Genomic DNA, 26,723 nt, shown 5'->3' on the forward strand with positions numbered 1-26,723 from the left:
CTTTGATCCGTGATGTTATCACCCAAAGCATCCTCCAGGTCCTGAGAACACACGCAAATGGTGAGGAAAGAAGGTAGATGACCGGAACTCATTCCCAAAGGCCAAGACAGCCTTAAGGGCAGATGTGTGTAGAAAGGCAGTTTCATGGGCACTGAAGGGGGAAGTGATGGACGACCCTGTGATGATGTTTGATCATGGGTGATCACATCCTGGGCTTCCTCTGTGTCTTGAGAACACACGCAGATAACCAGGAGAGAAGGGAGAAGGCCAGACTCCACTCTTACAGGCCAAGACAGCCTTGAAGGCGGATGCAGTGTAGAAACTGGTTTCATGGAAGTTCCATGGATGGGAAGTTGGTGCGACCCTTGAATAGATCTTATCAATACTGGAGGTATGTGATAGGACAATGATGGAGGCGTTCCCTGGAGGAGCATGGCCGTCCATGATAAGGGAAGACACATGATCTAATCAGATCATGTATAAGGTAACCGGTTTTATGATTACCTTTTGAATTACAATTCTGTTGACTGTTGAATTGATCATGGCCAAGTATGGCACGTCCTTGAGGAATATATATATTATGAATGATTATGGTGTAGTCTGTTGGATCAGACTTGATGACACTGAACCATGGTTTGGCCGGTTCAGAAGAACCCTCCATGGCCTTGGTTTGGAAGCTAAGTCCGGATCTCCTACTTCCTGATGGATTTATGGCGATCTGACTTTGGAATCCTCTTGGTTTGGGGATTTTATCTGATTGATTTCGAGATGGTCAAGGTGGCCGGTGGGGCTGTTCTAGGTCAAGATCCATAGGATCGACATCGGTTCTTGGAATTCTGACTTGACCATTCTCTTAGTTAAGATTTATCATGAATTATCATGAATCCTAATGAGTTTTTAGGGATTGATTTAGAGATGGTCCCTTGGGCCGGTTTGGCTGATCTTGGGCCGGTTTGGCTGATCTTGGGCCGGTTTGGCTGATCTTGGCCGAGATCTATGGGCTGGAGGCCGGTTCTGGGAAATCCGATTGGACCATTCTCTTAGTTATGATTTATCATGAATTTTCATGAATTTTAATTGATTTTTGGAGCAAGTTTGCTTGGGGTCGAAATTGCACCTGAGGGCATATTGGGGTCAGATCCTTGTGTTAGGATATCTGATCATATGTTTGTGTGCTGGAACATATTGTCACTTATGATATTGATCATAAGGAATTCCTGGTTATCAACCTTGGTGTTGGTAAGGCAGGCCGTGTGTGACCTGATCATGGGCAAGGATGAACGACCTGATCCTTGGATGATGGATCAAGGTGTCTGATCTGATTGATCAAAGGATGCACCGGTCGTAAGAGCAACACTAATCAGGTTCAGTGGGACATGGTTCCATGACTGATTAGGAAGTATGAAGACTCATCAGTTCTGAGTCATGTGGGGTGGTTGGTTGATTGACTTAGGATCTGATGGGCATTGTTAGTCCTTGTGAGGACTTGATCTGGTTAGTCCATGAGCTGGACTTGGTATCATAAGTTGATAAGGCAAAAAGGATGTGGGACAGTGCATGAGCCGGTAAGGGCCAGATGCATGTCCTTAGCTGTTTGAAGACTTCTCAAGGGATACTTATGTCTGTGGGGATGGTTGGCTGAATGACTAAGTACCCAAGGGAAGAGTTTATGCAGGTATAAGGGAGTTGGACGAGTGGACGGGGAGCTGGGCAAAGCTACCTCGCAGCTGGAACGGAGCAGCAAACCTCAAGTGAAGTGGTTCAGCTCAACTAGCTGGGTGAGCTAGCTAAGACAGCTAAGTCAGCTGGGACAATGAGCTAACAAGCTCCGGGAATGTGGCAAAGGTATGATCTGTCAATGTTGCATAGATCTAGATAGAATGGCTTAGGGGAACAGAACCTCTGATTGTATGACTTGGTCTAGGTTCAGGATTGACCTTGGAGCTAGCTGGCAGTTGTGTTTACTGACCAGTAGCTGAGGTGATCTGACCAGACAAGTGTTAGATTGGTTTTAGACCAATGGTTAAGTACATACTATTCCGCTGTGCATAAGTTGAAAGGATCTAGCTAGGGAATGACTAAGGTAGTCTTGAGCTAGGATCTGAGTTAGCCCTCGCCAATGGGCGATATTTTAAATAAAGGGCAAAAATTTTTAGAGGTTCGGTCCGGGTATGGACTGAGCGACGTGAGGCATCGACCGCGGCCTAGTCAGCCGGGATCGGGTCTTACAAGTGTGGTCGAGATGCCCTGGTTTCGAGTGTGGGCCGAGCTAGGGAAAGCTCTGAATCTGGGTTGTCGATATCGGTTGTTGATGATCCGAGTTTGGCGATGGCGATAAGTGTGGTGTCTGATGCGGAGGGCACGAGCTTGACATTGGTGGGGTCGAGCTCGGCTTCTGTTTCAAGCTCGTCAGTTTTTGTTCCAAGTTTGTTTCCTGTCGTTCCTAGCTCGTCCCTTGGTTCGAGCTTGTCGCTTGCTATCCCGAGCTTGCTGTTGTCGACGGAGCCGTGTCGTGGTGAGGTGGGGTTGAGCTCGTCGTCTTCTGGTTCGAGCTCGTCCCTCATTTATTTGGTGTTCCTCTTGCTCCTGGTGATAGTGAGTGTGGGGAATACTTCAAGGCGACGAGGGCTCGGGATTGGACTGAGGTGAGGCGATCGGAGGTTTGACAGTGCATCCCGTTTATTGACTCAGGTTGAAAATATGCATTTTTACTGGGTTAATTGCCTTTGATTGCTTGATCTTGGCTCTGAAACGCCACTGATTATGTGTGAGCGCGAAGCTGCATCAATGAGAACGGATCTCGTATTTTTTTTATTTTTTTTGCAAATTTTAAGTGTGAGTGCGGAGCTGCAGCACTGAGAACGGATCTCGTATATTTTTTTTGCAAATTTGATTAAGTGTGAGTGCGGAGCTGCAACACTGAGAACGGATCTCGTATATTTTTTTTTGCAAATTTGATTAAGTGTGAGCGCGAAGCTGCAGCACTGAGAACGGATCTCTTATTTTTTTTACGTGAGAGATGGTCGTATCCTGATATTTGTTTGAAAAATATAGATTTTTTTTCTGAGCCTCGTGAGAGGTTTGCCTACGTACCCCACAGGCGGGGATCAAGCCGACCGTAGTTCACCTTTACAAGAAAAGTAAATGCTTAGATTAAAAAGGCGGATCCTCCTGGAGTCTTATTTTTGGTACATCAGGGGTGCGCCGATCTTCTTGTTTGCGCCTTCTTCTTAGGTAGATTTTTTATATTTTTTATAGAACTGCAATATGCCTGGGCATCTTCTGATCCTTGACTGTTGCGAGCCTGCTTTCCTGTGGAGCGACTGGATGGTTGGTCGCTGATTTGATAATTGGGTACTTTTCTGCTCTTTTCATCTCTGTACGCTTTGTCATAATGATGTCTAAGTTCGTAGTATTCGTCAGGCTCTTTATCTTTCAAAGATGATTTTTTGGTGGCTGCGTGTTATTTGCTGAATGCAGCTTTATCTTCTTCGATTTCGATGAAAGTTATCGCCCGATGGAGTGCATCTTCCAAAATCTGTGGTTTATACTTCATGAGCTCTTCTCGGAATGGTGATTCGTGCCAAAGACCGTTTCGGAGTGCGAAGACTGCTGCTTCGTCGAGTACGGTGATGCGAGAAACGATGGCTCTGAACTTGTCGATGTACGAGCGTAGTGTATCCGTACGTTCTTGAGCCCGAGTCCATAGGTCGGCATTAGTTGCACTCTGTTGGATAAACAACGAGTAGTATTTGAGGAAGGCCGTCGAGAGTTGATTGTAGTTGTCGATAGAATGGGTTCAAGGCGTGAGAACCAACCGAGGGCGAGCCCGCTCAAATTTTCCACAAACAATTGACAGAGACCGGCGTCGCGTTCTTCTGGTGAGAAATTGGCTCTCCTGGTTGCGATGATGAAGGCGGTGAGATACTCTCTTGGATCAGATGTTCCGTTGTAAGTCGGGAGTTTAATTTTGTTCTTCTGATGTCGGACTGGGATACTGAGGACACGAGTTGTAAAAGGTGTATTCTGGGTCTCGCGGAGTACACGATCGATCTCTGGTGTTGCGTTGGTTGCCTGATGGACTTTGGAGTTCATACTTTGCAGCTGAGCCCTCATTTCTTCAATGTCGTCGTCTCTGTGTTGGGTCTCCCTGTTGGTGATCTGCGGGAAATTGGTGTTTTGAAGATGTTGATTATTTAGATAACTTGGGCGCTGCTGTCTGGAGTCGATGATTGGTGCTGAAGATTCGTTCACATGATTCTGATGTTGTTGTCCGGAACTTGTGATTGGTGCACGTAGGTTGTTGGCTTGGATTGATCGCTGTTGTCCTGAACCAGTCACTGGTGTTGGTAAATCGTTAAAAAGAACACGTTGGAGTCGTGGAGTGATATCAACTTGTTGTGATATTGATGCGCCAATCTCGACAGACTGGAGTTCGTTGATGCAGTTGTTGCAAGCAATTTGAGAATGCGCGAGGTCGTCCAAACGAGAGGTCGTTCCTCGAGCGAGCTCGTCGATCCTTCCGAGAAGGGTTTGAAAGATCAGGGAGATGTCTGGCTGAGTGGAGTTCATCGTTCTTGTGTTAGGTGGTTTTGTTGCAGCTGGGGTTACGACAAGTGTTGTCCTGTTTGTGGGTTGAACGGGAGTTGTGATCCGAGCGTAAGTCTCTAGATTTATTGGTTGGACTGAGGTCGTCGGTATGAGAGATGTGGTGCCGGCTGGATGACGCGAGGTCGTAACTGCTGCTGGTAGGGCCGAGGTCGCCACCATAGATGATGTGTTGTTGGCTGGAAGGGCCGAGGTTGTCACCATTGATGGCTGGGTCGAGGTCGTCGCCACTAACGTCGAGGTGTTGGCTGGATGGTCCGAGGTTGCCACCATTGATGGATTGTCCGAGGTCGTCGCTACTAGCGTCAAGGTGTTGGCTAGATGGTCCGAGGTTGCCACCATTGTTGGATTATCCGAGGTCTTCGCTACTAGTGTCGAGGCGTTGGCTAGATGGTCTGAGGTTGCCACCATTGATGGTTTGCCTGAGGTCGTCGTCACTAGCGTCGAGGTGTTGGCTAGATGGTCCGAGGTTGCCACCATTGATGGTTCGCCCGAGGTCGTTGCCACTAGCGTCGAGGTGTTAGCTAGATGGTCCGAGATTGTCATTGCAGCTAGTTGTGCGCTCGTCATTCCAGAATGGTCGGTGGTTGCAGAAATTGGGGCGTCTAGTTGCGCTGTGGGTTCTATGACTGTCGAGTTGTCTTGAGGTGAAGAAGAATCCCCTGCCCCACGGTGGGCGCCAATTGTCGTTTCCATATATGGTCGATGATGTAATATTTATAAATGATGTAAAGGGGTGGAGATTTTCGTATTAATAGTCAAGAATAAACAAGCTCGGTCAATTACAAGAACTAAAGATGCTCGTCTCAGTTCATCTAAACAAGTATCTTTCTATTTTATGGTCTGAGCCGAGCTCGCCTAGTGGTCGAGGTCGTCCAAGACTTTGTCTGTGATGAAGAGGCGATGCTCTCCTTTTCTATACTTTTTGTACGTTTCTCACTGTCTTTTCAATGAGTCTGACGTCTTCTATTTATAATGATGTACGTTTTGTCTTCTAGCAAAATCATCAATTGTTGCTCAATGGGCCGGACTTGATTTTGGGTTTAACTTTTAATGGGATGTGCTAAGTCCATCTCCTAACATATGCTGTCGAACAAATGTTTACTATGGATAATTTGCAGTTTTTTTTTGAGAAAAGGCATCTATCGATAATTTGCAGTTAAACAAAACAAAATCATTTTGCTCTGTATAACTATACATATAAACAGGATACTGTAGCTGAATGATCAGGGATGCATGATCGTCGTTAAAGTTTTGAAATGGGTCATCCATCACTCATTGGTTATCATCTAGCTATTATTGTAGGACAACCAATTTTAAGTAAAACAATATTGACTATCGTTCAGTACTTAGTTAGTTAGTTATTGCACTACAAGAAATCAGTCATATAGCTACCGATTTTTTCGTAGCCAGAGAGGAAAATCCGTAGCTATAATGCAAAGGGCGACGGATGGCTACGGATTGGAACCGTGGCGTCAGCGTCGACGCTAAACCCAATCTGTCGCCATTCCGTAGCTTGCTAGCGACGGATTTTGCGAGGAAACTAGTTGTAGCTATTAGCGAGGGCATGGTTACAGAGTGTTCTGTCGCGCAATAGCAACATCATTGCTACAAAGTGTTCTATTGCTAAATAGCTACAGAGTTTAGCTACTATATTTCTTCAGCTAAGTCATAGCCATATAAATAAATAAATTTAAAAAAAAATCATAAAACATTTTTGAATTAATTCATTAAAATTATAATACAAATATGGTTTATATACATCTTACATGTATAGACATATATATCACGCGCTCCGTCACACGCTGCGTCACCGGCTCATCCATGCTCCGTCACCGGCTCATCCACGCTCCGTCACCGGCTCATCCACGCTCCGTCACCGGCTCATCCACGCTCCGTCACCGGCTCATCCACGCTTCGTCACCGGCTCTTCCAAGCTCCGCCCTGGCTCTTCCACGCCTTGCCACCGGCTTCGTTACTCGCGGAGTGGCTGAAGCGATGACTATAACTGAAGAAGTCATTTGTCGTGCTTCTGTTTCGTGCCTCCAATTTGTAATGCCATCACACCACCACTTCTCCTTCCCGTTTCATCACTTCTGTTTCCATTTTTTTCAGATCTGTACACGAAAAACGAATCCATTAGACATAAAAATGATGATTAAGAAAGAAGAATAAGAGAAATGGAGGAGGAACAAGAAAAAGAAGTATCAATAGTATTGACGAAGATGAAGATTAGCAAACCTGTGAGAAAGGAAAAAATTGATTAATATGAGATGTTGATGCTGAAGAGATAGAACGATGTCTGTGAGAAAAAAAAATACAGACATAGAAGAAAGACAGAGAAACAGAAGATCTGTGACAAAAGAAAGAAAGAAACACACATGAAGACAAGAGAAAATATTCACTAAATGACGGATTATTTGTGACCCTTAGATTTAGAGTTATCAATGGTCAAAACTAAAAAAAAGGGTTATCCCCACCCCCAATAGATCAGCCAATGAGAGCTCATGGCTTGGATTGAGCTTTTTGTTTTGTTTTCTCTTTGCTATGTCGTATTTTCACTTTTTAATAGGTTTTGATTTTTCAGAAATAATTATTTAATTTATGTTCAAAATTGTTTGTTATATTTTTTTGTGGTTTATCATTTAGTTCTATAATTAAAAGTGTAAAATTGAATATTTGTTGTTTTTGATATAATATTTAGAGTTTGGAATATAGGATTTGGGGTTAAGTATATGGGGTATGAGGTTTTGAGTACAAGGGTTTGGGGTTGAGAGTAAGATTTAAGAATATATTTTGAAAAGATACATTTCTAATATATATTTAAGATTTGTGTTTTAAGTTTAAGAATATAAGATTTAGTGTTTAGATATATATATGACTTGGGATATAATGTGTATGTTTAAAGTTTAGAGTATAATATTTTAGGTTTAGATTTGGGTTTGGAGTTTAGTTTAAAGTTTGGATTAAATTTTGAGAATATATATTTAGAGTTATTGTTTAAGATTTTAGATCTGAGTTACAGAATATTATATTTATGAATGTTAAGTTGAGTATATATGGGGTTAGGGGTAAATTTTGAGATTTAATTTTTGAAAATATTAAATTGGTAGCTTATGTTAAGATTTAATTTTTAAGTTTTAAAATATTATATTTAGTGTTGTGATTATGATTTGGGTTAAAAATAGAGTTTCAAGATTTTCATTTAGGATTTAGGGGTTTAAATCTATTTAGGGGCTAGGGTTTAAATAACCTCAAAATTTTGTGGCTGTTTCATAAATAGTCACGAAAAATACATGACTAAATCGTGACAACGAGATTAAATAATCACAAATAATACATGGCTAAATCGTGGCAAATCTCCTCGTTGTTGCTAGGAGATGCGAATGGAGAAGTACGTGTGTGGGGTTGGGGAGATGGATTAGCTGATTGGCAAGCCTCAAGTATTGTGGCTCCTCTAGCTTCACACAAAGCAGTGAGTTGTTGGAACATCAAGTTAACAATTCCAGTCAGGTTTATCACATCGCTCTCCAAATGAGTCTGACGAGAAAAAACCACAGAGTCGGTAGATCAATATGATTGTAATTCTGAACAATTAGTATATGTGAATAATCTTAAACCAACATATGTGTCTAACCGTTAGTTTTACTACACTACTAGTGTTATTTTTCAATATGTGTGGATTAAAAAATTATTTTAAAATATAAATGGTATTTACATTGAAAATTAATCGATATTCGTATATATATACACAAAAAAATATTATAATTTCTATTATCTTGATGATTTATATATATATATATATATAGTATTGTGTCAAAGCAACGAAATGGTGAGAATAGAAACATTGATGATATTTAGCAATAAAAACGATTGTAGCTAGTCGTTGCTAAATGGAACAGTTATAGCAACCACTTATCTCTAGCTATTGCGTAGCTATTTAGCTATAGACGACCAACAGAATCCGTCTCTAGCTATATAGTTACGGATTGCTACAGTTAGCCACAGATTTAGCTACAAAGTTAAAATTATGTGTTCTATTGCTATATTTGTAGCTAAAAAATCTGGCTACGGAAATGTCTTCGCCAGCCCGTAGCTAATTTAATGAATTCTTGTAGTGTTGAGTTTTAACCCTATTATAAAGTTATTGAGTTTCAAGCCTATTAACTTAGGGTAAGTACATAACAAAGAAAGTCGCATTCTAAAGATTCAAATCTATAGGGATCAAATATGTTCTTTCAGATTGGCACCTGAAGCTTGTTTGCACTATACCGTAAAGTTTGTTTGTCCCGGCAACTTTTACAGCTTCGACAAGGTGTATATGAAGTTTCTATGGATATGGATGGCTCTCCAACGTTTTTGTGTGATTGTTAATGGAGTGGTTTCAATTGACTAGGAAAGAAATCGAGATACCCGTTAAGCGGACATTTTAGGACAGTTTCACATTTTAGGACGATTGAAACTGCTCTTTCTAGGGTTTTCGGTTTGTAATTGGTTTAATCCGGTTTCATCTTTCGAGTCAATTTTTTATGTAACTAATAACACCATTGTTTGGTTTGGATCGCATTATTAGTATTAGCATAATTTGTTACATATTATGCTGAGCCACTAGAGTAGTTAAATAATTCATTGGCTAACCGATCAAAAAGATGATGTAACATATTTCGCTTCAGTTAATAGAATTAATGTATGTCAGACTCTCCGCTCGGGATAGAAGAATTATACTAGAGAGTGGAGACACCACTACATATGAAGTGAACAACAACACTAATATTTCCGATTCGCCACTATATTTTATAGGGATATACGTATAATAAGTGGGAAACAGAGAAAATACATTCAACAAAAATGGACCCACAAATTCATCTATATATTCATCCCAACCTCTCCCTAACCTCCATACAAGACACATCTTTCACTAAACTACTAAAGTCTTTTACATTTATAAATCTTCTTTGTTTCTACTTTCGTCTGTTTTCGTTATAAAATTATATTCTTCCAAAAGAATATTTTGTTTCCTGTGATTTTCTAGATTAATCGAACATGTCGCTAGACGGATCAGGATTAGGAGGGATGGCTATGGCGGAGGCTTACACGGCAAGGAAGTTTCACAGAGAGAACATGAAGATTTTAACGGCAAGCACAGCCACAACCGTCGGTGGAGGAATAGGAGACAACGGTGGAGGATATAGTCGGTGGTTCTGGGGAAAGCTGAGCACCAAGAAAAACTCGCCCAAAGTTTATGATATTATAACTATAGAATAATAAGCTAAGATGGTCACATCCAATATTAATCTAAGATCTTTTCAAAAAAAAAAAAAAAAAAAATATTAATCTAAGAAATAAAAATTTAGGTCTTTTTTATGCCGGTCTTGTTTTACGTTATTTTCTGCTTTATGTTTGGTATAAGATTATCATATGAATTTATTTATGGATATTGTGGTTTTACGAAAAATATTTGGGAAAATTTGGAAAAATGCCATCAAATGAGAATATATTTTGAAAAGTACACTATATTTTTAAATTTTTGAAAACTACACTTATTTATAAGTGAAATTACTTAATTAACCTAACTAAGAGTATAATAATTTCAATACTTAAATAAGAAGTTAATAGAAATAGAACAAATAAACATAATGATTTCTGTGTTTTGTTCTAAGTTATACAACAAAAAGTTCTGGAATTTAATTTTTTTTTTAAACTTCTGGGTTTTAGTAATTTTTTAAACTTGGTTTTCGTACTTTTTTTTAAAGTTGTAGTTCTTTTTTTGTATCTTAGGAGGAATACACAATCGTGTCATTGTCAACATGAACTTTGGAGTTTGATGATTTTTTGTTATAATTTAGACTCTTAAATATACTTATAATCACCACAGTTTTCTTGAAAACATTCGCAATCTTTTGACCTATATATGTAACGGATGTGCTATATATCACGAACTCTTTGACTTTTTAGTCTCTCAAAACTCAATTAACATATCATTTATTATATTCTAGGCTAGGTTTTATATACTCAACTCTTTTAAACTTCATGAGTAAACAACATATTTTATATTCACAAAGCTTTAATAAGAAAATATGATAGAAGGGTTTTTCGAACAATCTTTATATCAGATATGTTTCGGAGATACCGTTATAAATATTCAATTGTTATCCATATATAATTTTAGATATTAGTATTTAATATAATTATCTCAAAAAATTTATAATACAAATAATTTTGAGTTTTATTATTAAAACGTTTTGAATTTAAAATTAAATAAGGGCAAAAGAGTCTTATAGTGCATAAATAAGTGTAGTTTGCAAAATATTATTATAACAATGTATTTTTCAAATTTACAATTTTAAATAGGGTAGTTTACAAATTATCCCAAAATATTTAGAGTGGAGGTTTTTTGATAAATATTCTGGATGTAGTTTTCTTTTTATAAATATTTAGAGTATAGAGGTTTTTGTAAAGCTATTACATTTTCTTTAACTTCTGTAGCTTGTTGCTATGGTAGTTTTTATGATGAAAATACAAAAACAAAAAACATGCACTATATTCCCGTTGCTAAGTGTTGTTTTTATGATGAAATAAAAGAACATGCACTCATATTCTCTAATACAGCTTTTTATTTCTCAAATACAACTTTAAAGGAAACTTTGACAAAAACTTCAGAAGAAAAATATGGTGAGTAGATTACTCACTATCTCCCCAAAAGAAAAATAAATTTAATTAATCCTGAAAAATATATTATATTAATCTGGGTTTTCCCAAACTTATAAAATAGTCCAGATTAATCTATAAGAAGAGGTGTAACCCACATGTGGATTTTTTTTTTTTTAAAAACCCACATGTGGATATTTTATTTGAATATTCAAATAAAATTTAAAGTATGATTTTATATCATGATGATCACATAGATTTAGTGTGTTCGATTGTTTAAAACCTAGATTACTTAGTTTTCCAAATTCCGCATTCCACTAGATCGCTCTTATGTGGTTGAAGTATATATTTCACGTTAGACAACAAATAAAAAATAAATATTTAACGATTAGATAACGTGGAGTTGATTTTACATATGATAAGTTTTAAGACCCACAATACACACACAATATAAGGTAGTTACTAGTTTTTTTTTTTTGGAGTAAAAATGTAAAGATATTATTACCAATTTTAAGATTTTTGACAGAACTACAATGGCAACAAGAAACAGAGTAAAGAAAAAAAAATTCTAAACAACAACTCGATCTAATCTAGAAGGGACCGACACAACAAGCAAAACCGCAATTCAGAGGTCTCAACCAATCCGCACTTACAACTTGCCGTAAATGGAAGAGCCACGGTTATTACGAGAGACAGAACCCGGTAATTTTGGCCTCCCCGATGATCTGCTCTTTATGATCTGACTCGTCGAAGAACAGCTCGCTGCAGACGTCATGAGTATCCACCAACACAAACAGATAGACTCACCAGAGGTCAAGCACACCCACATCGACCAGACTGAGTGTTATTGACAGGAAACAACCTACGAGGATCGCCACTCGGCAAAAATAGTACCAAAAGATAAAGAGATCAGCACCACCATGGAAGGTGTACATGAGGCAGCCCAGATCAAACCTCTGAAGCGGACCTGCTCCATACGTGCCGCCACTAAGAAGGAGAGTCGTGGTTGACAAGACCAACTTTTAACCTCCTCACGCGCACCCACAACGGAGCCCGCATGGGATCTTTTGGACCAGACTTGTCGTATCCCCAAAAAGAGCTATCCCTGATTGTTCAAATATACACAAAGAGCCGGCTTAATCTGACAGATGTTTTCGCCGAGAGTGGAAGGTACCTGCAAGGAAAAGAAGAGGTCCCAATCTGTCGAAGAAAGCATCTCGACATTGGGATGAGAGGGACCAGACGCGCTGCCACAACATAGAACCGAAGCGTTGATGACTCCCTAAGCTTCAAGAACTCCACACACGTTCTATCCCTAAGAACTAGGGACATATTCTCTTCGAGAACCCACAAGACTTCTGGTGCCAATCGGAGACTATTACAATGACGAACTGTACCAAACCTTACAACCAGAGAGCTCGAAACCAGTTGAAAGGGCACCACCAGCTTGAACCATTTGAGGCAAAGACGAAAGAATGAAGAAACCATCAGAAGGGCCGACGCCTGAGCACCAGACATCTCCACGCGCCGGCAAACCAACTTCAAGTTTCACGCGCCGCCGGAACCCACCTTCTGACACCGCCAGAAGCTTTGCAGCCGTCGCACGTCCTTAGTAAAAACCAAAGTCCGCCTTGAGGGAAGATAGAAGCAACTCCGACACCAAGACGCCAAGGCAGACGGAGAGAAAACAACATCCACCACACCACATCACCTAGACTTGACGAGCAGATCCGAGATGAGAGAGGCCAAAGCTCTCAAACGCTCCACCAGATCCGGGACTAGATAAATCAAAAGAAATAGATCTGAAAATTTTCAACTCATCTAGCCCCACCGTAAAAACCGACCACCGTTCCTTAAAAGTCACACCGTCCACGCCTTTACACCAGAGAAGAACAGCCTCGCCAAGGTACGTCGCCGGCGTCCCAGATCCGAAACCCTAACTCAACCGAAGACTCGAGGGCAACTGTAAGGCGGAGAGTGGACAGAGGAAGGAAACAATGGCAAAAAAACATAGGAAGAACGGATAAGAAGCGACCGCCGGCGACGACGACGGCACAGAGGCCAACACCACCGCCGGAGAAGAAAAGCAGCGACTTTTAGGAGGTAGAGAGAGGTTAGCGAAAAAAGATTTTAGAAAGAGAAAAAAACCTGAATCGGGAAGTTTTTCTCTCTTTTTTTGGTCCATGTTACAAGATCTAGGGATGTTGGGTAGTTACTAGTTAGTAATGTATTGAAATTTATTCTCAGACCCACCATCTCTCCTTCCCGTAGCAAATCCGGATGTTTACGTAATTATTTGTTTTAATTTTAGATAAGCTTAGTATCTACTCAATCCATTGATACCATCTGGATTTGATGTAATAACTAAATGTGGCAGACAAATAGTATTTTCATTTTTGTGGATTTTACAAATATCAGATATTTGTTAGAATAACTGAACAGCAGACGATTAGCTGGATTAAATATGGTGTGTATATTATAAACAGCTAATTGTTTTATGGAATCGTGTCGGTGTACTTCTTTCCACCCTATCTAGGGTTTGATTCTCCAGATATTCAAATTATTGGTACACGAATATAATTGAAGGTTAGAACATGTTACAAGCATCAATTTTGTGATGGAATTTACATCTTATATATTGGCTGTTTTATAGCTTAATACATAACACTTTCATGTATAACCTAATCCAACATCTCTTTGACGAAACAAAGAAAAAACCTAACCTAGTTCCTTAGATTGAAATGCTTACACTCATCTTCGAACGCTTAAACATGACTTCTATGCATATCTTGGTTAAAAGCTCATGGATCACTCCAATAGAGAATACAAAAAAATTATGACCCCGGGCCAAAGACCTATATGATGTTTAGGCTTCTCCCTGATCTCAAGAGACTCGGAACTAGCCGGTAAATAAATCCTTAGGAGATATTAACATCTAATCTATTAAAAGGGAAGTACAAATAGTACTTAGTCGTGAGTTTTCCACAAAAATTACATATTTATGCCACTGCCCTTAAAACACAGTCGTTTTGTTTAATTATTAAATCACAATTCTTTTTTGAATACACCAGATGTGAACATAACGGGTAGATACGTTTTCTTCTTCTCTTTTTGCTATAGAACCTTCCAACAATTCTGAAAATATTGGAATTCTAAAATATGATTCACGTAGACTGATTTTGTCTGTAAAGGTTTATTAATTTTGTCCAGCCTGCGTGAGAGATGTTCCTCTATGGTCTCCACAATCCCATCTCTGCCCTTTGCTGCACAATGCGTCTGAAGTCTACAGCCCCATTCCGTGTCTCTGCTCTGTCGTCATGGCTGCCGCCGGCGAAGATAAAGCTCGATTCCATTCCAATGGTTAGCTTCTCCGAATTTTCACTTTAGGTCCCTCGCATTCTGATTATTTTCAAATGGACAAAATGCTTTGGGAATTTAAGAAAACATCCTTCAAATCAACCCCGTATCTTTCAATTGTGCCATACAGACCCAGTGAATATTCTAATTTTGTTACCTTGGTACCTAAATTTTCTGCTGTTTTCACATTTACCACCAATACTACTAAATTCACAAGAATAACCTCACAATTTTGCCCCAAACTTTTCAAGGGTGCACTTTAATCCCTTTCTATGAAATTATGCATGTGAAATGCAATATACACACCTAATATGCAATCTAAATGATTAAAATGAGGTAAAATTATATGTTAAAGGCCATTAAAAACAGTATATACCACATACATACATCCATATTGGTGTTTGTTTTCGATTTGTAGTATATAACATTTATGATGAATCAAAAAATTTAATTGTTTATAATCTGTTGGTTGCTCATATTGTGGTTAGATACTAAATTAATCAAAATAATATGTTATATAACATATTCACAATTAGTAATTTTAATTACATTAACTGTTTTTGATGTGTAAATTAACTGTTTTTGATGTGTTTATTTATAAACTAAAAAAATAGTATGTTTTTATATTAATAAATCAATCTTTTCAAAATAAAATATTTTACGTCAAATAAAATATTTTATGTCAAATAAATTAACTCCTATTTTAATAAAATAGATTTATTAAATATACACATATGACTTGAATTATTGGAATATATCCCTTACGATGTACTGACTTTTTAAGTAAAAAATGTTCCAGTTTAATAACATTAATTAGGTTTGCTAAATTTCTTTTAAAAAAAAATCTGTTCTTATTTTTGTTTTACATTCGTCTTATTTTTTAATGTTTTTGTAACTTGGTTTCATTATTTTTTTGGTTTGTCTAAACAATGTATTTGTTTAAAAAACTCAATAAAAATTTTGAACTTTATATTCAAATTATAAACAAAATATTTATAATATAGTTTAATAAACCCCACAAGTATACTTAAACCTCTAATACTTTACTGTTTTTTTTTACATCATACTTTATTGTTTAATTTACCAAATAAACTAAATAAAAATACAATAAAAGAAAAACATAATCTCATAACTTGTAAATGAAGACATATCTCATTGAACAAAACACACCAATGTCAAACCTGAAAAACATATGAATCTAATAACTTGATAAGTATAAACAACTTAATTTATCGAATATTCAGAAGTTTAAAATATATGATTTTGAAGAACAAACACCCGCGCGGGCCAAAAGCTAGTTACTACATTATAACAATAATATGAAGTTCAGATGACGTCAAAATTCAGTTTAAACGCCATTGAGGTATATAAAGGAGCTAGTATGAGGATGATCAAGATTTGATACTTCTAATTTATGAAGATTTTTTCGATGTGAGCTCTGGTTACACGAGTTATTAACGTGTTAATGGGTGAGATCAAAATGCATCAAAATTATGACTACTATTTAGAGTACTAAAATTTCTATAGCTAATAATGACCTCGTTTAAAAACTTGGTGCATACGTAACCGTGACGAACCGTTTCAGTAGTTCAATGGTTATGAAATTTATTCTGTAATTTCAATCATCAGAGACGATTTGATGACGTTTTAAATTTTTTTTTTGAATGAAGTTGACGTTCTAGCTTCTAATTAACACCATATTAAAAGAAATTATTGATCTTGGCATTTGTTTTGCTTTTGGTACGCCAGTGGCAGTGAGCCGCCGCTCAACTTGCCCTTCTCATGTGCACTTGGTACACGAGAACATCAGCAAATCTTATAGGGCTTTATGAGCTAAGCCTAACTTTACTCGGGCTTTATGAGCTAAGCCCAACTTCACTCGACCTTTTGCGTTGCTCTTGAACATCTCCATATTTGGTTGGGGTATCTATGAAAAACGTCTATTTCGTTCTCCTTTTTTTTTTTGTAACACTCATCAAAACTGTGAAATGGGGATTAACCTAATTCAGGATTTGGAAGATAAAGTACGTCAAGTCAGAAACCCTAATGTTAAAGTTCTAGAAGAAACAAATATGTTCATGTAGTTTCGCTATCGACCAATATGAATAAGGGATCTTATTCAAAGGATTGAAAGCTATACTGTAAATATGAATCTTTACCAGCATGCTTCTCTGTAGAAACATAGATATTATTGGACAAGTGGTGCCAAACTGATTAAAGAATGAATTTATGATTAGGCTAAAAAAAGAATTTTTAAAAATAAAAGTGTTAATCTTTTGGAGCTGGGTAGGTCATTAAAGGTCCAATTATTTTTCACAAAGCCAAGGGAGTGGTAACTAATGGAGACCCTTACTAATAAAGCGAATAAATAATTAAAATTATCAAAAGCATTAATCTTGCACAATTTGTGTTGTGTTCCATAAAACGCGACCTAATTTATAAGAAAAGTTATTCAATTTTGGAATTAAAATAACAATAAAATTTGGACTAAAGGACTTTCCGACAAATCTAATCAATACTATTAAAAATATAAATTTATTAAATATGATTTTTTTCAGTGTAAATCACATGTCATTATTGAGCAGTTTTGTTTTCTCTCTTCAAATGCAAGCAGGAAACGAACATAATAATGTCTAATTGGATTCAGATTCTATATGTTATATATTATTTTAAAGACGAATAATTTTAACAAAAAAAATGTGGAATATTCTCTGGAGAAGTGACGTGTCGAGGGACGTCATCTCACGCGCATTTTAGACACACAAGCGCACGTTAAATTTCGACTTTTCTTCTGTCACTCGATTTGTTTTTTCACACGGTGGAGAGCTTTTGTCGTACATCGCTCGTTTACTTCAACTTGCTTATTATTTTACGCTCGTAGGACTAATCAAACCAAAGAGATAAATATAAATAAAAAAAAGGGAAATAAATAAAAATATCTTCTTCTCCTTTCATTGATGTGTACGCTTCACCTCTAAGCTTCGTCTCTTTGGAATATACCCACAATGCGTTTCAACTAGAGATTCACTCTTCGTATCTCGTCTTCGTGATGAATTGTCGATGGAGGTTTGGTTTGTTTACAATTATTGCTTACAGTTTCCTTCTTTCTTTTTTTTTGGTCAAAGTTTGTAACTTTCTGACTTTGTGGCTATCTTTGCTCAAAGGCTCAATCTTGAGGAGTTTGGTCTTTTATTATTGTTATAAAAGTTTCAACCTTTAATAGCTAAAAACTAATATTTGATGCAGAACTTGTACTGTTTATGGTTGTGTTAGTCAATCATCTGTTTGTGCCTTTGAGAGAAGTTTCTTTAAGGTTGAGTTTGTAATTTATTGTTTTTTTTTTTTTTTTACAGATGATGAGCTCATCTTCTTCTTCTACTACACAAGCTATATCATTGAGAGAGATGGGGATGTATGAACCGTTCCAACAGTTGTCTGGTTGGGAAAATGCTTTCAACACTATAGGTAGTAGTAATCAGAACAACAACAACAATCCGAGTTCTTCCACAGTTCCTGAGGTGGATGCTAGAGCAGACGCAGATGATAACAATAAGGTTCAGATTATATTCCTTTTTTTACTCCCAAATTCATGTTTACTTGATTGTTAAAACTAGTGGTTACTTAAATTACACGCAGGCGAACTATACTTCTTTGTATAATAACTCTGTTGAAGCAGAACCTTCTAGTAACAATGATCAGGACGATGACCAAATCAATGATAAGGTACACACAACAAGAGTTTTAGCATTTCGATAAGGGAATGATAAAGAACTAGAGGGTTGTTTGCTCACTCTTCATGCACAGATGAAACGGAGATTGGCTCAGAACCGAGAGGCTGCTCGCAAAAGCCGTTTGAGAAAGAAGGTAAGAACATGTCCTTTTTGGTAATAAAGAGAGATAAAAAGGCTTATAAAAGAGTTATGTATATTGCCTTTAGGCACATGTCCAGCAGTTAGAAGAAAGCAGGTTAAAGTTATCACAGCTCGAGCAGGAACTTGCAAGAGCTAGGCAGCAGGTGAGCTCAAACTTCCTTTTTATAAGGTTTTGTGTTTCATATCAACGACTAAGCGACTTTGTTACAGGGATTATGTGTACGCAATTCATCAGATTCTAGTTATCTTGGACCAGCTGGGACCATGAACACAGGTTGGTGTTTGATATCACTACTCCCTCAGTTTCATTTTAAATGTCGTGTTGTAGACTTTAAAATTTGTTTCATGTATGGTTTTATATTTTCAAAGAATATGTTTTATAGCTTTTTTCTATTTTTATCCTTCATTTTTTAGCTCATTAACTAATAAAATAATCAAAACAATGTATTAAAGAGGGGGTACAGTAGAAATTTAAATGATTTTCTTAATATATGGGAAAAAAAACTATATTAGCATTTGCTTCATGACTCTAATGAAACTATTTTAAAAGGAATTGCTGCATTTGAGATGGAATACACACACTGGCTAGAAGAACAGAACAAGAGAGTGAGTGAGATTAGAACAGCGCTCCAAGCGCATATCAGCGACATTGAGCTCAAAATGCTCGTCGACATTTGCTTAAACCACTACGCGAATCTCTTCCGCATGAAAGCTGATGCTGCAAAGGCTGATGTCTTCTTCTTGATATCCGGGATGTGGCGAACTTCAACCGAACGTTTCTTCCAGTGGATTGGAGGTTTCCGCCCTTCCGAGCTCTTAAATGTAAACCTCTTTTACACGTTACAGTTTCTTCACTCGTTAGAACACAGTTCTAAGTGTTCACTATTGTTTGTTTCAGGTTGTGATGCCGTACATTGAGCCTTTAACCGATCAGCAGCTCTTGGAGGTGAGAAACTTACAACAGTCGTCTCAGCAGGCAGAGGAAGCTCTTTCTCAAGGCTTGGATAAACTTCAGCAGGGGTTGGTTGAAAACATTGCAGTTGACATAAGAGTTGTTGAGTCTGTGAGTCACGGAGCTCAAATGGCTTCAGCTATGGAGAATCTTCAGGCATTGGAGGGTTTTGTGAACCAGGTAACACACGTACCCATGTTTCTTCATGTCTGCTCAGTGTTTTGATATTGGCTCAACCGAAACCTCTGTATTGTAACAGGCGGATCATCTGAGAAAGCAGACACTGCAGCAAATGAGTAAGATCTTGACGACAAGGCAGGCTGCTCGAGGGTTGCTCGCTTTAGGAGAGTACTTCCACAGGCTCCGTGCGCTGAGCTCTCTTTGGGCAGCTCGTCCACGGGAACGCACTTAAACAAGTTTTAGGAGTCAAAACAAAGAGAAGAGAAGCACAAGGAAGACGAGTCAAACCTCCAATGATGTTAGCTAGGGACTTGTTTATCTATCTGTGAGTGAAAGTGTCTGGAGATGTAGTAGAGTGATTGATTCTCCATTAGAGCATCATCTTACTCATTGATGTTTTTGGTTTTGCTTAAATGAATTCGTTAGTGAAATGAATAAAGGTGTAAATTTGGGTGGAAAACATTTCAAGATGTTAATATTTGTATTTAATGTAAACCTCAAGTCTGCTACGAATTTTTACCTTTTATATGTCACAGTCTTCAGTTCACTCTTCAGAACACATCTCAAAAAAAGCTTTAAAAGTTTGTCATAATGTTGTGATGGGAAACCTACAACAATGGTCTCAGCATGCAGAGTATGATATCTCTCTCTCAAAGGGATAGATAAAATATAAGGTGTTGGATGAAAGGTTAGCAACTGATATATAACAGTTGTTGAGTCCAAGACCACTTTAAAACATACCAAAATGCATATTGTTCCATATCATGATGACAAGAGAAAGGAAATGAAGAGGGAAACATACTCCATGATTTTGACAGTTTATGACCCAATTAAGGTCTCATGACATGTTTGACAAACACAAACTCCGAAAATCTCCTTTTTTTGGGCAAGAAACAAGTTCATTAACCTCTCCCCAGAAGAAGCTATATTCCCTCTGTTTCATTAAAATAAAAGTTTTAGAAAACAAATTTGTTTCATAAAGATAGTTTTTTTATATTTCCTATACAAAAATTACAAATTTCAATAAAATTAATTGAATTTATTGAAAAATTATTGGTTAAAAAACATTGGAATTTGATCATTTTTAAAAACAATGCATGATTAATGTGTTTTTTTAATATGTGTGAAAACACCAAAACATCTATTTTTAAGAAACGGAGGGAGTAAATTGTAAGAGGGTTATTACTTGTGTTCTCCATTTTCTTTTCTCATCATTCGGCATTTTGTGTATTCTCATAGTCTTTTCCAACTGGTCAGATTTTGAGATTTAGATGACCATAAATATTTTAGATCAATTTTAACAATTTTTTTGATAATTTAATACTTTGAATCGAATGTTTAATACGTAGAGTCATTCTTAACAAGTTCACAAAAAGATGATCAGATTAAGAAAAGATTCAAGATAATGATTGGGAAAAAAAAAGAAAAAATACTAACAAAAGAGGCATAGGAACCAGTGCAAGTAAGAACCAAATTAACAGCTCCTTCGCTTCTATACGACCAACTGCATGCATTGGTTCCAAACCAATCTCCGTATCTGAATCAAAAGACAACACAGGAAAACAAAACTCTTCTTTACAAATTACAATACTGTTTTACGTAAATTCAAATAATTGGCGCATGCAAATTCAAATAAAAACAAACTACATACCTTTAATTATGAGAACAAAGACGCAAATTTTCAATAAAAGCATAAAAGAAATTCTATAACTTCAAATATAGAGTTTTTTGCTCTAAAAAAAAAACTTCAAAACTTCAAATTTAGAGTTTTAAGAAGTGAAACTTCAAATAAAACTCTAAATTTGAAGTTTCATCTTTGTATTTGCATCTTGGTCCTTATAATTAATTATACATCACATTTATGGTTCTTAAGTATTTTCTCATCAATAATTTTAATCTTTAAAACTTTTGTATACTTTAAATATTTCAAATTTATTTCTATAAATTAAATTTTACATATAGAAGTTTTAAAAAAAATAAAAATAAGATTTATAATATTTTAAAAGTAGAATTAGACAACAAGAATATTACAAAAGAAACTTAATAAATTTTTTTAGAAGATATATACATGAGGACATAATTATTACACAAATTTAAATATTACATCAACATTAATAGTCTAGTAAATTTTCTTCAGAACTCTTAAAATATTTTCCAAACAAATTTTGTATAACCGAAAATAGAGCATTTTAAAATAATTTTATGTAATAATGTGGTATTTTTCTTGTTGTTTAATATTTAATTATGTATTTTTATTTATAATTTTATATTTTAGTGTAATATTTTATTAATTAATATTACTATAATATTTTATATATGTGCTATTTATCTACAAAAGTTTTATGGATTTATATTAATTATGACAAATATAAGGAGTATAGTGTAAATTATAAATAATTTTGAAGTTAAATTTGAAGTTTTGTTTTTGGAAAAGAACACCTTGAAACTTCAAATATAGAGTTTGCAAAATTCTATAATAGAGAGTCTTTTTGGAGATGCTCTAAGAATAATCTATATGAGGGAGTAATCACGAATGATCTCGATTAGTGTTGAGTATAACACCAACAGTAATTAGAATTTGTTTATAATTCTACGGATTTCTTTCTTTGCTCCAACATGTACTTATGTACTTTTAAGTTCTAATTTAAGTTTGTAACAATTTGAATGTGATTTTGTTATGACAATCAATTAGGGGTTTTAGGTATGTGAAAATTTAACAATGTGAAGGAGTTAATTAATCGAATTTCCAGGAAAGTTGAATTTTATTGTTATTTGATGAGAGGATTATGGAGTGAAGAAGACCGGTTAAAGAGAGAAAACCGGGGATGAAAAGAAGACAAGAGACCAGTTGGTGGGAAAGACCAATGATGAGGAACTGAATAAAAGACAGAACAGAAGACTGTGTCTTAAACATCAGTTTTCTTCTTCATCGGGAAACTCTTTATCTTTCTAACTTAGCTGTACTTGCATTTTTCTCCGTACCTTTTATTCTCCCTCATTGGCTTCTCTTTTCGATAATTTAAAAAATTACAGTACATTTATTTACTATATAGATATGTACTCTTATTTCAGTTATTCGTAAAGAAAATAAAAAAAATATGTACTCTTGTTTCTTTCTAAAAAAAAAAAAATGATTGATGACTACATAAAGTATTGGCCATCACATGGATAACCATGCAAACTAAACTAATGTATACCTATCTATACGAAGTATATGTTATGCATGACAACATCGTTCAACTTAATGATGTTAAGTAGTTAACATTACAAGTTTAATTTCATTCATCCAAAAAATGATGTGGATGTCAGAGACCACTTAAATTTCTCGTTTTATCAATTAAGATATGATGTACCTGACAGTAATTTAATTAAAATTAGATTTTGACCCGTGTTTTAAAAGCGTAATTAATTTTTTAACAAAATATAGTTTACAAAATAATATGTTTTATAAAATTTTGGTAAGTAGTGTTTTAACATTTTTATTTAGTGTATTTGAAAACTATATAATTATATTATTTTATTTATATTAAATATGAAAGTTATATATGATATTATTTAATTTTGTTTTTTTAATTATTTGTTTTGTTTTTTAATTATTTGTTTTGTTTTGTTATTAACTTTTAATATAATTTCTATAATTCATTTGATTAATTGTGTGATATATACTTATTTGATCAATTTTTTTATTATAAAACTTATTTGATGTCAATTCACTGATTCTAACATTTTTTGTTGTTTAACATAAATTAATTAAATTAATGAATTATATTATTTATATTTTATAAAAAAAAATTTCATTCATTTAAATTTAGTAAAACTTTCATATTAGATTCTTATTCTTAGATTATTTTTATTCTTAAAAGTATATAACTAATAATTATATATGCGAGATTATGTTTGGTTTAAGTTGGCATCAAATATGTTTTTAAACAAATAAAATGTGAAAGTTAATAAATTAACGTCAGTTTTATAATTAAAAATTTATCAAATAAGTATATATCACACAATTAATCAAGGGGGATTTACCAAATATGACTCAAAACTTGATTTTGATTGCAAAAGTATACCCAAACTTGAATCAAATGCAAAAGTAACCCAAAAGCCTTGTGAAATTACAGCCAGCCCCTTGTGACCAAACAAAAAAACAGAACTCATTTTTACGGATATATCCCCGCTAAGTCTTCTGAGTCTTCTGAGATTATGTTAAGTCTTCTGGACGACGTCCACGGAAGTCGTCTGGTATAGTTGATCTTAAAAATAATTTATAAATTTTGTAAAAAATATTTTGATAAGCGAAAAATTAAAATCATGTAATTATAAACAATTTTAAGTGATATAAATTAAGATATAATAAAATTGAATCATTTTCAACATAGATGAGTGAAAGTAGTGAATCATGATATTCTTTGGTCTAGGGTTTGACAACATATGTTGTAGTATTGTATGTATTCTTACGGTTAGATTTTGGAAAGCTTAAATTTTTTTTGAAAAATTAAATTTTTATCTACATGTGATTATTTTTGTGTATAGTAAACACTTTTAAGTTTGAGGCCCATATTGGGTAAGGATAGAAGCAAAGAGCAAAGATTTTGGATTTCTAGATTCATTTTGTACATAACTATTCTTTTCCATGATGATCAATAAATTTAACATTTCATCAAAAAAAAACACTTTTTAAGTGTAATTTGATTTTATGAAGTGTTTAGTTAGTTAATGTAGTTTAGGGGTTATGTTTGGGGTCTAGACGACTAACATGTAAGTCGTCTGGGAAGTCTTCTAACTCCCGCTAAAAATATTTTAGTTTTCCGCTAAAAATATTGAAGTCTTCTGGGCGACTTACAAGTAAGTCGTCTAGTAAGTCTTCTTATCGAAAATATTTAACCTTATTGAAATTTTTATCTCTATATATAAAAAAAAACATTTACACATTCTCTCTCCTCCTCTCAAATGGCTGCAACAAAAATTGTATGTTCATCATTCTAAAACTTTCCAACCTCTCTCTAATCCTTTTGAACTTATAAACACCAAAATTTATATCAATTTATTGTTTTTGTCTCATGTCTTTCTCACTAGTTTATCTTGTTTTGCAGGTTTTTCATCACATGGTTATCATCTTCCACTCATTTAAAGGTAGATTTAATAATTTTAGATATGTATTTTTGTGTGTTCTATAAAGGTAGATCTATCTAATATTCCACTCATTTTCTTTGTTTTTAAGCCATTTGAACGTTTTTGGAGATGCAGGTTTTTCAGATCTGGATTTGGATATGGAGGTTTTTCAGATCTGGAAGACTTCTGGGCTAGAAGACTTCCAAACGACTTCTAGGAAGTCTTCCTGGCGACTTCCAGGAAGTCTTCCAGACGACTTCCTGGAAGTCGTGGACTTCCAGGAAGTCTTCCAGACGACTTCCAGGAAGTCTTCTGAGGGAGTCTTCTTCCATGTCTCCCTTTCATAATAGATCTGAGCGTTTTGGTAAATTCTTATGTTGATTTTTCTTCATTTGGTAACCTCCTGTTGCATAAAATTTATATTTTTTTCCCAAACTGAAACTTTTCAAACCCACTCAAATCTTTTTGACTTGAAATACTAAACTTTATATGAATTTTTATTTTTGTCTCATGTCTTTCTCACTAATCTATCTTTTTGTTGCATGTTTTAATCAGATGGTTCTCATCTTCCACTTGGATGTGTATTTTGTGTGTTCTATAAAAGTATTTATATCTAATTTTCCACTCATTTTATCTGTTTTAAGTCATTTAAACGTTTTTTGATATGATATACAGATTTTACAGATCTGGATTTGATATACATGTTTTTCAGATCTGGATCAGACTTTGGAAGACTTATGGGAAGTCTTCCAGACGACTTCCAGGAAGTCTTCTGACGGGGTCTTCTTCTATATCAAGTGGTGTCTAAGCTTGTCTTTGTAGAGGAATGATCTATAATAGTTCTGTTTGTGGTCTGTTTTGTGATTTGCATGTGTACTCCTTTAGTTGTGACTTTTTTTTTGTAAATTTGAAGAGATATTAATGAAAAAGTTTGGTAAATATGTTCATTTTCCACGACATTATCTTGCCAAAAGTACTTGACATAATTGAAGTCATTGATACAACTTCAATAGCAAAACACAATAACACAAAAAATTAATCAAATTTATTACAACTAAGGGACAAGAATTCTCAAGAAAACTTAGTCAAATTCACAAAAGATAAACCATTACATAAGTTCAAAGCTAGAACACTTTCATTAGATACATAAGTAAAAATATATATCTTATGATCTGAGAAGACACATTAAACCATGTTACTTGATATTCTTGAAGTTACTTAACACTTTTGAAAATTAAATAAATATATCTTAAAGTTACTTAACAAATTTACAAAAACTAATGTAGAAGACTTTCACGGAAGTCTTCTCAATTAGCTAGAAACTTTACTAAGCTTAAATGTTGGTAACCTTATAAATATCACCAATTAAATTATAAATTTCATTCAGTAACCCTAATATTGACTAATATACATGAATTAACAAAAAAAAATTAAAAAGTCTTTATAGTTTTAGATAAAATAAAAGTTTATTAAACATTGACGCAGACGACTTCCACAGAGGTCGTCTGGTAGACTTCTAGGAAGTCGTCCATTTAGGTTAGTTTTGCAATTGATTTTTAACATAGACGACTTACATGGAAGTCGTCCATCTTTGTTTGTTAAAAAAAAATCGAGACGACTTCCATGTAAGTCGTCTAGGGAAAATGAGTTAGTTTTGCATTTGACCGGATTGTGTCAGAAATTTGACTTTTCCTAGACGACTTACATGGAAGTCGTCCAGTAGAAAATTAAAAAATCAATATTTTATTATACCTAGACGACTTCCATGTAAGTCGTCTCAGGTTAGTTTTGCAATTGAAAAATAAAGCAAAAAAAAATTATTTTTTTCTAGACGACTTAGACCGAAGTCGTCCGTCCGAAGACTTACATGGAAGTCGTCCTAGATAAGCAAAGTTTGACCAGAATCTCGGAATAAAATCATGGACGACTTTCGTGGAAGTCGTCTAATGGACGACTTCCGTGTAAGTCGTTTAGACAAACATATTTTTTTGTTTTAT

General features: G+C 35.4%; 3 protein-coding genes across 3 annotated transcripts; 2 read left to right on the top strand and 1 right to left on the bottom strand.

The window, feature by feature from the left end:
- Positions 1 to 2,140: 2,140 nt before the first annotated feature.
- Positions 2,141 to 7,586, bottom strand: LOC125586921 (uncharacterized protein PB18E9.04c-like). The gene is made up of 2 exons (XM_048756821.1): positions 6,850 to 7,586; positions 2,141 to 6,725 (listed from the first exon to the last, which is right to left on the bottom strand). Exon 2 carries the CDS (start codon positions 5,302 to 5,304, stop codon positions 3,553 to 3,555), a length of 1,752 nt encoding a protein of 583 aa, XP_048612778.1. The 5' UTR covers positions 5,305 to 6,725; positions 6,850 to 7,586; the 3' UTR covers positions 2,141 to 3,552.
- A 1,894-nt stretch (positions 7,587 to 9,480) lies between these two features.
- BNAC05G50500D lies at positions 9,481 to 10,056 on the top strand. Its single transcript, XM_022703733.2, has 2 exons — positions 9,481 to 9,908; positions 9,949 to 10,056. The coding sequence occupies exon 1, from the start codon at positions 9,652 to 9,654 to the stop codon at positions 9,871 to 9,873; it is 222 nt and encodes a 73-aa protein (XP_022559454.1). The 5' UTR covers positions 9,481 to 9,651; the 3' UTR covers positions 9,874 to 9,908; positions 9,949 to 10,056.
- Positions 10,057 to 17,421: 7,365 nt separating this feature from the next.
- Positions 17,422 to 20,141, top strand: LOC106401946 (transcription factor TGA3). Its single transcript, XM_013842568.2, has 9 exons — positions 17,422 to 17,679; positions 17,967 to 18,167; positions 18,250 to 18,336; positions 18,418 to 18,477; positions 18,551 to 18,628; positions 18,696 to 18,759; positions 19,036 to 19,307; positions 19,384 to 19,617; positions 19,697 to 20,141. The coding sequence occupies exons 1-9, from the start codon at positions 17,674 to 17,676 to the stop codon at positions 19,847 to 19,849; spliced, it is 1,155 nt and encodes a 384-aa protein (XP_013698022.1). The 5' UTR covers positions 17,422 to 17,673; the 3' UTR covers positions 19,850 to 20,141.
- The last annotated feature ends 6,582 nt before the right edge of the window (positions 20,142 to 26,723 follow it).

The sequence above is a fragment of the Brassica napus genome, chromosome C5, assembly GCF_020379485.1.
Source record: "Brassica napus cultivar Da-Ae chromosome C5, Da-Ae, whole genome shotgun sequence".
In the NCBI taxonomy this organism is placed as follows: Eukaryota; Viridiplantae; Streptophyta; class Magnoliopsida; order Brassicales; family Brassicaceae; genus Brassica; species Brassica napus.